We start from the raw sequence: 12434 nt of genomic DNA, 5'->3' as shown, positions 1-12434 counted from the left end.
TTGGAGATACGTTCAATTGCGATTAGAATCAAGAGCATTGATTTGAAATGCAAACAATTGATCAGGTGTAAATTGATTAATATTTTTGAAAATATCTTTCTTCACTAAAGCTCAGTCCCATTCATTCAGTTTTATTAGGTACTTTTCCATTCAAAATACAAGTAGATGATTCCACAATATAATGCAACCGAGTTTTACCTACTCGTAGTTTAAATTTGGAAGAAACGATAATAATAAGTAATCAAAAACAGTTCACGAAAACAAAAATAAAATGCCACGGTAATCAACTTATGCTAACGGTCTTGGAAAAAAATCTAAATACTCGATCGAATAATTTAAATTACAAATGAAATATGAATTTTAAACACATTAACATAGTAACCACGAATAAAGACCTTAAAAAGAAATTCTTGGCATAGAAACCAAGCTACTAGCTACCTATGTAGTCAAGGTGCGAAGTCATTCGTAGGCATATTGTACATTTTTATTCGAGTTTATAAATGATACTTCATAAATTTCAATTTTGTTGTAGTCAGAGAGCCTATGCTAGGGTACTATGTACAAAATAACCATATCGAATTGTAAGAAATATGAATTAATTTGAATACCTTTCTCTTGCGATTACACAGATGACAGATGAAATAAACATAGTTGATAAATGGTAAAATTTTGATGCAACAGGAGACAGGTAGGAGATTCAGGTACGCTACATGTATAAGAGTAGGTAAGTATACGAAATTCTTTGAGCCTGTTTTAAAACAAATATGCAACATTATATTGAAGTGTTCAAAAAGTTGCCTATCGAATCGCCGCAAATACGATTCAATACCTAATACATTTTTGTTTTTTAATATTTTATCTTCGGTTTCATTCTGAATTTTGAGATTTGAAAACATTTCACGAATTTTGAGAGATATTTTATCGAGTTTCAGCAACAAAAATATTTCATCAGTTCCAAAAATTATAATTTTGATACCGCTACAAAGTTAAACATAAGTTGTACGTATAGATATTTGTTGTTAGTAAGTATACTTATGTACATTTGCGCATAGTAATTAACGGAATTTAAAATATATTTATTTGCATAATCGGTAAAAAATTGGCCAAACTCTGAAGTATAACCATGAAAGGAACAAGTATATAATACCATGAGATTTAGTATTTGAATTAAAATTATAATAATTGGTACCTAATCGCTTCCTAATTTGGTATTTTTTTTTTTTGTTTTTTAGAGATGTTTTGGAAAATTGTTTTATTGGTGAGTAATTTTTTTTCCTTTATTATCGAAACCCACGTAAATAATTACGTAATAGGTACCATTTTATTATGTTGCATTCCTTGACTTTTTTTTTATTGTTGTAATCTTTATTTTATTAAGCTTACATTAGGCCCACTGTTAATATTAGGTATCATTTTTTTGAAATAGATTATTCCCATATTGATGCTTACAAATTCACATTCACACCCTGTGAATTTGTATGATGAAGACATCGAAGGAAATGCCACCGATACTTCTTTAATCGACTCAGACGATTATGATTATCCAGAGACTAGCACCGCCGATTCCATTATTATGACTACCACGATAAAACTGAATCGTTTAGAGACCAATACCACAGATGTGAGTTTTAAAACCATCGAGAGTGATGCTTTCATGAGTTTGACTTCCGATGTTAGTGATGAAATCACCCATTCCGAGGATGATGATTCTGCGAGTACGACAACAGTTACACTACCAAAGTCAGTACGAGTTTGTATTCTTTCTCCTCAAACGTATCCTTAGGTTTGGTCATCTATGAGAATATTTTTACCCAATTATACTTAGAGGTAGTTAATTATTTTTTTCTTCATATTATTGTTCCAGTCTGAAAAGTCTAAAAAAATTTGAGAATTTCACTCTTATTGATACAGTTACTGAAGATGAATGTATTTATTCTGTATTATTTCAGAGCAAAAAATCTCAACAAAAGCGCGAATTCTCTTGATACTGGTGTAATCAAGCCTATAAATGATGCTGATTTTACGAATGCAGCAGTAGCTCACCAAACAATGTAAGTAAGTTGTTCTCAAAATATTTACTGATTTGTTTGGTACGAGTATTAATCATTACAGCCTGGAAAGTAGTTAACAAAAGAATTAAAACGAAAATTAGTTCAAATCAAGAAAAATTTTCATCAAAATCTACTTCCAATCCCCTCAAGACAAAAAAAAACTTTTTTTCACCCTCACTTCTTTCTTTTTCACTGCTTCTCATTTTTCAGCTGACAGCACAACAGCCTACTCTTCTGGGGGCGATGGCAGCCCCAATGGTACAAGTAAAGCTTTTTTTTTAAAAAAATAAAACTTTGTGTGCAAAAATCATGAGTTTTTCACATTTTACAAACCAGAAAGATCCATATAAAATTTGCTCAATGAACCGTCGAATAGAGGACCTTTTCCTATTACCGAAACCCATTGTCCCACTTTTGAGATCGAATCGCAAAACCGATTTAGGGGTTCTCAAAGTTGTGAAAAACATTTATGATGTCCTCTCTTTTGGCCTTCTAATTCTTGACAGAAAAGAGAAGTGTTTCTGATCTCAAATAACTCATTATGGACCTCTCTTGAAATATTAAACTCTCCGACCTAGCTTCTTTCAATCAAAAATCTTCGACATTTCAGGAGTTCTCGAAGTTGATTTTTTAAAATTTAAATTGCTTCAAGTCTATAGCAATTAGGTGTTACTTATTAATCTGCAGCTAGTGATAATGGCATTTATACTCGTAGATAGTTTTAACCAATAATTGTAAGTGCGTAAATTTATTTTTATTTTTTAGGTCTGGAAATCAAAATAAAACAATATTGTTTCGAACGTTAGTTTACGATGGTTCCTTGATCGTGGAGAAATTACAGCACATAAAAATTGCTCAAAAAATTCCGCTGTTCTTTCGTCTAGCTTTGAACAGCGTTCAAATTATGGATGACTCATATGTAATAAAGCCACCGGCTCAGAACGAAGAATTCACGACGACCGATTCTAACTCGAATGTATTTTGAAGAAATTTTGAATAAATGAAAAAAAATGATGTAATTGCAACAATGTACTGTTTCTCAACTTTTAATTTAGTTTAAATTAAATTTATGAAATGGGTTTAGAGAAAAAAACTATTTGGTTCCGGCAGATTCGTTAAAATCTACATCCTTTTCTTTGCACTATTTTTTCGAATGGGTGCTTATAGGTAGGTACCGATTAATTCTTGAAAAGTTCATATTTTTAGTACTTAATATTTTCAGGGCCGGAGATATTTTCCACTTTAGGCGATCTCTTTTTTGCCGCTCCAACTGGGCATATATAAGTATGTAAATCTAGCCCCCCCCCCTAATACAAAGTATAGATTTGCACACTTACCTATTTAGAAAGACCCTCGCCAATTTTTTTTTGAATGAGGGAGGAATAAGTGCATATCAAAAAAAATTGTTTAGTGAAACTCAAATGTTGGAAAAAAATTGACTCAGGTGAAGCGGAATCACTCAAGAAGTGAAAACATTATTCTCGACAATTAGAACAGAAAAGTCAATTTTTCAAACTTTGATATTTTAAAAAATTTGAACAAATATTTTCAAACAGCAAATCAAAAAAAGGAGAACAGCTGTATGCCTAATTCATGAAGCAAAATACAAATTTTAATTGATAAATTTATTTTTCCTGACTTTCGTATTTTCGAAAATTTAAAAAAGTGTTTTCCAGATATTTTATTTTGGAAAAAACAATCTTCAGAATAGCCCGAGCGAAGCAAGTGCAAAAGCTTTTGAGAATTCATGATTCGAGAAGTAAAAAAGTGTTGCATTTTCGATATGCATAAAGTCAATTTTTCTTATACCTAACAAGGGAATCTCTTGAGGTGTCCGCCTCCGATTTGAACGGGACCGCGATTTTTGGAAAGAGTATGGTCTAAAACCCAGCTGCCCAACTTCATATCTCGATATTTGGCGAACGTTTCAAAGTTCAAAATTGACTGTTTTTGGTGATTCGTGCTTTTTACAAAAAAGCTATTCTGGAAGGGACACCTCAAGAGTGGTTTTTTGACCACCTCTTTTCATAATAAAAACCAAAAATAAAAGTTTCCCATTTGTGAAAAAATTTCCAAAATTTGCACAACTTGTTGTATTTTGTCATCAAAAATTACCTCGCAAATGGAAGTTTTTTATTTTTGTATATTTTTATTATGAAAAAAGCTAATCAAAAAAACCACTCTTGAGGTGTCCCTTCAAGAATCGACTCAATTGTGGATCATCTTGTTAAACAGGTCGAGCATAACACACATCTCGATTTTTAGCTGCCCAACTTCATATTGACCCCTTCTAGAGCATATTATTCAAAATTCAGGAGAAATTTAAAAATAGCGCTGGAGGCTCCAGAACGGCCGAAACTGACAAAATTTGCCCTCGTAAGGTTATTCCATGACAAAATACAGCGATTTGCGCAAATTTCCAAGATTTTCACACAAATGGGAAGTTTTTGATTTTTGGATATTTTTATTATGAAAAAAGCTGGTAAAAAAGACCACTCTTGAGGTGTCCCCTCCAGAATCGGCTCAACGTGGATAAATTCGTTAAACAGGTCGGGCATAACACACAACTCGATTTTAGCTGCCCAACTTCATATTGACGCCTTCTGGAGCATATTCAAAATTCTGGAGAAATCGAAAAATTGTACTGGAGGCTCCAGGATGGCTGGAAATGGTGAAATTTGGTTTTCGGGAATTAATACCAGTTTTAGGACTTATTTTGATCATTTTTACTGATCATGTACGTACCTACTTTTTGAAAAAAAAAATGAATCACCAAAAACAGTCAATTTTGAATTTTGAAACGTTCGCCAAATATCGAGATATGAAGTTGGGCAGCTGAAAATTTGGTTTTGGGAGTTTTAGACCATGCTCTTTTCAAAAATCGCGGTCCCGTTCAAATCGGAGGCGGGCACCTCAAGAGATTCCCTTGTAAGTAAAATATATTTTTTTCTGAAAAGATAGTGATGAAATCTCAGTTTCTAGGAATTGATCAATTTTCATCAAAGCTTTTAAAAGTTCAATGTAAGGTCAACCGGTCAGGTGTTTTCAAAAGACTGACAAAATGTCCATCAAGAATTTATCAATTTTTTTCGAATTAAGTTGGTACCTATGAAAAGTGAAAATATGTACGTAGGTAGCTACAAAAACTGCAGTCAATTTTTTTCAACGTTTTTAAAAGCTTGACATAAAAACTGTGATTTTTTCCAAGTCATCAAAGGTCAACGCCACGCAAATTTCGAACAAACGTCTCCATCGAAAAAAAAACAAAACAATAACCGATCCGTCGAAATTTTTAAAAGTTTTGTATGTAGCATTTATGCAGAAGAACAATAATTGGCAATTCGAACCTACCATTTAGTAAAAAAAATGCCCGAACACCAACTAAACGTGTGAAAATTATGCATTTCAAGGTCATGTTCTGTGTAAGATGAAGAATTGTTTATGCCTTTGTGGCGATAGCTTTTGAAGTTATTTTTTGTTACCTACTTTACTTATTGCCTGAAGGGGACTGAAGAAAAATTTGAAAACCCCTATTCAAGCTAATTTTACTGATTCATCTCATTATGCTCCAGATTTTTTAACAAATGAGTATACCACCTAGATATTTCACGTTTATGTGATTCCATAAGGCACCATCCATCCTAAACGTTTCATTAGAACTATCAACATTATTCATTTATTCAGTTCTCGTGTAATATAACGACTTCCAAGCGAGCCAATTAATTTGATTCCAAGAAGTTTCGGTGCTCATACGTAAGCTATGATGAAATTATATACTCGTAAATAAATTGGTAGGCCTAACTTATCACATAATATTTTAGATTAGGCCTATAGTAAGCAGCTAAGCACCTTAATATGCAAATATAATGGTCACTTAGCATCGATAATGAGGAGTGCAGTTACGATAGATAGGCATACCTACAGTATTGTTTGATGAAAGTACGAGTATTTAATAAAATAATATTTATTATCTTCTTTTTTTCACGGCGAAACTTCTAGCAATTTTTTTTTGTATAGAGTGAAAAGCATACAGGTGGATAGATAAAAATTAAATTGACCTTTGACTAGAAATTTCAAACTTTAGAGCCTACGAGTAGACTGCAGGATGAAGAGTGGCCAAACCATTCTGTTTTTACTCAGATTCTTTATTCTAAAGGGATAGTAAAAATATCAAAATCCACCTTTTGAAAATTAGAAATTTTTGAATGATTAAATTTTTGTTGAAAGATTGAACTCGGTAAGTCAAATTAAAGACTCTAATTTTCATTATTTTTGTCATAATTTGTATGCATTTTTTGAATACCTACCTATTTCTGTTTCTTATCCAAGCGTTTAAAATTTTTATAAAAAATTCGTATAATAAAACAAATATTGGAAAAATGATTGCAAAAAGAGTTTCCACAAATCTGAGATTTATACGTTTGTAGATGTTTCAGGGATAAAAGTTGGAGGCAAAAAAAATAATAAAAATCATTGCCCCTACACATTGTTTGAGTTTTTTTACAATTTTGGACTATTACCCACCTGTTTACAAATTTTTTAGGCGATAAGTTTTCAAATCTCTTGAAAATATCTAACACGTATTTTTAGACCGCAAAAAACAATTTTTATCGAAGCTTAATGAACCAGAATTTTGAAAATATTTTCGGTCTCAAACACCTAAAATCTTCAAAACTGATACTTACGTGCTGTTAGATAGGTAAAAATACTTTGGAATATCAAAGTCGAAACTTCTACTTACCATTAAATTTATAATGAAATTAGTAAAAAATTCAAAAACTTCTCGAAGGTTATCTTATTGCCAATTATCTTTTTCACTTTACTGCATCATAAAAATTTACAAACTTTGCATCTAAAGTGTCGTAAATCATTTTCGAAAAATCGAACAATACTATTTACCATAACCATCAAACAGGTAGGTAGGTAGCTAGGCACCCAAATCTTTCGCAATCTTTCAATAGGTATTGAAAATGACAACACAGAAGTAATTTTGTGAAATAACTATAATTTACATTTCAACGACTGACTTGACTGAGTGAGTGACAACAGAACACAAATATCTACACTGATAATTTATCGAAACTTAAGCTTTGTTATCTTCGGCCTGAGGTGGCAGCGATCTCTGATAAGCGATGGCCTTGGCGATGACTGGGTCTGGTTGTGGGATAGCGTCTCCTACGGCTTGGTATCCATTTTCGTCAGCGATGTACGAGATCGATACTGGGATACCTTCTGGGGTGTACAAAGTGTAAGATCCTTCTTGAACGAATTTGCCGTTTTGGTTGATGTATCCTTTAGCTTGTTGGGAGATTCCGTTGCTGGTTTGGAAACTGTAAATAGAAACGTAGTAGGTATAAGTAAGATATAAGCACATTGGAACAGATCGATAAACTAATTTTATCTGAGAAAGAATTATTGGTGACACTTACGCGTAGGAAAAGCTGTTGTCAACTGGGTTGAAATCGTAAGATTGTCCAGTAATTTGAGCTTGTTGGTCGGGTGCGTTGTTGGCAGATTGGGCGGCGAATTTGGGGGCAGCAGCAGGGACCGGGACAGGTTCGTAGACTTGAGGAACTGGAGCGGGGGCGGGTTGAGCGACTTGGACGAATTGAGCTTGTTGTTGGGGGATGCTCTTGAATTCTTTGATGACTACGGTTTTGGCTACGACGGGTTGGACTGGTTGGACGTATTTAATTTGTTGGACTTGTTGACCTTGGAATGGGAATTGGTTTGCTTTGGCAGCGGCAACTGGAGCTGCAGCTGGGTCAGCATTACGTACGATTCTGTAGAAGGCAGGGGAAGCCAACGATGAGCTGCATGCAGCTGCTACGAAGAGCTATTTAAAAATAGAATAAAATTATTAAAAGTGGTAATAATTGCACTGAACTTGTAAAATATATCTGTATCACTTGAATGAAGTGTTTCTTAAAAAAAAAAAAAAAAACGAGAAACAAAAAGAAAGCATAAAACAAAAAGAAGCAAAAAAAACAGGAAAACAATTTTAAAAAATAGAAAAAAAGAAAAAAATAACACAAAAAAATTAAATAAAAATAAAAAAACAAAAAAATATGAAAAATGAGAAAAAAAACAAAAAATAAAGGAGAAAACGATAAATTTAAAGGAAGAAGAAAAAATCAATTCGTAAAAAATTTCGCGAAGAAAGAAAAAAAATGACAATTAATAACATTTCACAATAAAACACACAATTTAGAAAAATTCGCGAAAAAAATAAACTCAAATTCCAAATTTAAGAAAAAATTGCAATAAAAAGCAAAATAATAGCAATATTCAACTTACCGCGGTTAAAGCAAGACGGAAAGCCATTGTTGACTGTGAGGTGATTTTAATTTTCACTGAGAAAACACGAACGTCTTAACTGTTCGAAGAGTGAAAAGAACTGATACTGGAATGATCTTCTTCCAGCCTTTTAAATACTCGCAATTTTTACCAAAAAAAAAACCTAAGTACCACCAGAATTTTTTCACTTGCACGTGCAATGAGTCCTCGATTACGTAACAATAAGTCCGGAGTAAGGTGGAAGAGGGCAGAACTCGTTTATTTTTAGAATAACGACCGAGTGTCAACGAATTTCAAATGCTGGTTTTGGGGGAGGGTCATCTTCCAGACTTGAGACTTGGGTGTACACTGTACATGCGTTATTGAAAGAAAAATTATGATGTAATTTTACCGGTACCTACTTCTATTATCATTAGCATGGCTGGACCGTTAACAGATCGTAAGAAATATTGCATTCTTAAATTATCTTCTTCGAGAACAGGTTCTTATTATTATGAATGTAATGAGTAAATGTAGTATATTTCATACGTTATGCGAAAATTTTGCCAATGTTGTTTAATATCGTGTACGAAGGATTTACCTATAGGTAACGAAATATTTGCTGATTATTAAATTATGTGTTTTGATCGAGTTTTGTAAGAAATTGTTGTTTTTTTGAAGTGATTTTATTAGCAGTTTTGGTGAATCGTCAATTTTTATGGAATGAGGGAATTTCAACCTGATTTTTAAATTGATTTTCCCAGAAAGAAAATTTGAAGTTGGTTTTTGTTGTATTGTGCCCAATTTGATAAGACTATCATAAAATAGAAAAAAATTATCAAAAATAGTCCAAAAGAATGGCATTTTGATTAAAATACAGGTTATTATCAATTTATTTGCATTTTTTAATCAATTTAAATCGAGTTTTGCTTTCAACAGAGGATAATTTTTTTGTTACCCAAACTTCTTTATGCTTAATTGCTTACTCAAGTACCTACGGTACCTTAATACTTTATTAGAGAGTCAATTGATCTGCGAATCACTCTTGTATGTATGGACTTTTAATTGAGGATTTCATAAAATGCTTGATTTTTTTTGTTTTGTAATTTAAATTTTACCCAATTCAACAACAGAATTTCTTGGGTCGAATAATTTTTCATCAAATTTAGACCAACATTTGACTGAATATTTTACCCAAATGTCGGTCTAAATTTCTGTTTTTTTGTTTTGTTTTTTTTTAATTATTATTATTTATTGGGAAACAAGTGCAAAAAATATAAATCAGCTTAGTTTGAAATTTTTAATAGATCTGTCAACCTGTCAAGTGTCAACGTTTTGCCGGTGTCACAAAAATTAAAAAATAAAGTGAATGCAAAGGTTCGTGTATTCCTAATCTAGATACAATGAAGTACTTGAAACATCAAATTTGATTTAAAATATACATATCCACCGTATATATGATTGAGGATGTACTTGCTATACGAGTATTGTGAAATAAATTGAGAGAGGAAATGAAATTTCAAGTGAAAAGCACAAAGTCTTGAGAACTTATGATGTAAGTACTTACCTTACCTAATTCATTTTCGTTTTTTTGTGCTTAAATTTAGCCAAAAGTTGCCTATTGAATACCTAACAAAATTATATCCTATGTTTTAATGGTTTTACTTTAAAACTGTTTTGGAAGAACCATTTATATTTTGATACCTTTTCTGACATTTCAATCTGACAAAAAATACAAGTAATTTCTCACCAAGATGTTTCCTAAAAGTAAGCCAAATCGAAAGAACACCCAAAAATATGGTATCACCTGTCAAAATTTCATATGCTAAAATCAAAAATGCATTTTTCGATTTCTGGTGATTTTTTGGAAATCAAATTTGAGTCGAAAATGCGAAGAAATCGAAATTTTGCAAAATTGACTCAAAAACCTTAAATTTAATGAGTTCTATTTTCGATTCTTCAAATCGATTAGAAAAGGTATCAAACAATTTTAGGCAATTCTGGTTCCTCCAGCAGACTTTTGAAAGACGAAATTTCCTCGAAAATTAACTCCATGATGTTGAAAGCTTAAATTTACTTTATACATTTACTAGTTTTAACATTCTGAGTCGATTAGAAGTAGTTTCAAGCGATTCTGGAGCCTCCAGCAGTATAGTGGCAATTCCAGATTTTCAAAAACTCGTGTTTATATTTTATAGGTACGTGTTGAACTTGATTCAGGTGATTTTTATGGTAATTTTTTAAAATCTGGCATTTTCAAAATATATGATGACTGGAATTTTTAGAATGGCTTGAAAACCACCTTTCAGTTAACTCAGCATGTTGAAATTAGGACATGAAGTAAATTTTTGCTTTTCAATTTCACTGAGAAAATTTTGTAGAAATTGAAACTTTCAAAAATCTTCCACTCGTATAGAAGCTCTCGAACTGCTTAAAACGGTTCAAAAGTGATTTCAATCGATTTAAGGGACCAAAAACAGGGTACCTTTACAATACCAAAACTTTCAGCTCTCCATGTTAATTTGGCAACACTTAGATTTTTCTCCATTTTTGGCTCAAATTGTATTTTTAAAAATTCACCAAAAATCGAAAAATGCACTTTGGCATCTGAAAGTTTGGCTGAATGACTAATAATGTGTTTTTGTGTGATTTTTTTGACTTGGGTAAATCTGCTAAAAGTGAATTCAAAAAAGTTTATTTACCTATATGTAAAAAGTTTCAAATAAAACAAATGCTAGTTTGAAGTATTTACACAGAAAAGAAAGTTTTAATGAAAAATAATAATTATTTTGTCATTGAAATTTCAAAAAAATCTAGGTATCAAAATGCAATTATGCAATTTCTAACTGAAAAAAAAGACGGAATCGTTTTAGTGAAATTAGGTAAGTATTGAGAAGAAAGAAAACCTGACCAATTATTCTGTCATCTATTTAATGAGGCTTTTGAGTAATTATCTATTGAAAAAAAAAGTAAAAATGAAATGAATTAGGTAGGTCTAGGTAGGCAGGTACCTACACTCATCAATGACGAGATTGAATTTATAAATAAAGTAGGTATAAGTATCGTAAGTACATACATATACCTACTTTACATTTGAAGTGCCATTTCCTTTGACAAATTAGTAAGTCGTAATTAAAGATCACTTTTTAGTACAGCTAATTCTTGGAAATTTTTCTTTTCGTGAATTCCGCTGAAATTTGCCCCCCCCCCACTCGAAATTACGACACCACTGTGTAATGTTAACATTATCAACATACAGCAGAACCATAGAAAAAAGTATGCATATTGAAAAATTTCAATTTTTATGATGGTTTTTCATATAAAAATCTATAAGAATTCATAATTTTTGGACGAGAGTTGATTTTTTCTGGAGGAGGAGGAGGACAATGTGAGAAAATGACATCAATTTTGTATCAATTTGACGCGATGGTTTTCGATTTAAAAAAAAAAAAAAACATCAAATGATGAGAATGAGGGAAAACGATAATTTTCGATCTTTTCTAACTGCAATATAATTATTATAGGTAACGTTTTTTGAGTTAATAAAATATTAGACAAAATCAGAAACCTTGTTTAAAAATTTTATTTGGTTAATTTCAAACACTCAATTCTGCCTCTTCAATTTTCAATAAAATGAACGTGTATTTTGAAAAAATTGATTATGCATAATTTTTTATGGTTTCCACATGCTTAAGTACAGAAAGTGAAATCAATAGATTCCTAAATCCGAAAAATAAAAATAACATCTCGTCACACCCAAATCAAGGCACAAAAAATTAAATTAAGTAGATACCCAACTACCTAACTAACTACCTACCTACCATTTTCTTTAAGGTAAGAACAGTAGAAAAAAAACCTACGACTTCTTGGAAACTGTCAACTACGAAGCAGGCTCGCGAAAATATATGTACCTATATTTAGATTTTCGATCTGTCTATACAATGACGATAGGTATAGCCTAACTACACGAATATTTGTGTATAATACCATTTTTGTTCAAGGTTATCAAAACAGAGTTCACAGGCTCAATAGAGTACCTTAATTTTCAAATCTCGAGACGAGCAGTTCGCACATTAACCTCTGTAAGATTCTCATCATAGGATGGAA

General features: G+C 31.8%; 2 protein-coding genes across 2 annotated transcripts; one reads left to right on the top strand and one right to left on the bottom strand.

Annotated features, from left to right (window-relative positions):
* The first annotated feature begins 1170 nt into the window (after positions 1-1170).
* LOC135838188 (uncharacterized) lies at positions 1171-3036 on the top strand. The gene is made up of 4 exons (XM_065353821.1): positions 1171-1258; positions 1427-1740; positions 1950-2051; positions 2817-3036. The coding sequence occupies exons 1-4, from the start codon at positions 1235-1237 to the stop codon at positions 3034-3036; spliced, it is 660 nt and encodes a 219-aa protein (XP_065209893.1). The 5' UTR covers positions 1171-1234.
* Positions 3037-7036: 4000 nt separating this feature from the next.
* On the bottom strand, positions 7037-8507 carry LOC135835153 (larval cuticle protein LCP-22-like). Its single transcript, XM_065349296.1, has 3 exons — positions 8349-8507; positions 7481-7887; positions 7037-7381 (listed from the first exon to the last, which is right to left on the bottom strand). Exons 1-3 carry the CDS (start codon positions 8373-8375, stop codon positions 7135-7137), a joined length of 681 nt encoding a protein of 226 aa, XP_065205368.1. The 5' UTR covers positions 8376-8507; the 3' UTR covers positions 7037-7134.
* Positions 8508-12434: the final 3927 nt, after the last annotated feature.

This window comes from Planococcus citri, chromosome 2 (assembly GCF_950023065.1).
Source record: "Planococcus citri chromosome 2, ihPlaCitr1.1, whole genome shotgun sequence".
Lineage (NCBI taxonomy): Eukaryota > Metazoa > Arthropoda > Insecta > Hemiptera > Pseudococcidae > Planococcus > Planococcus citri.
This window is presented reverse-complemented; position numbering and strand designations above follow the sequence as displayed.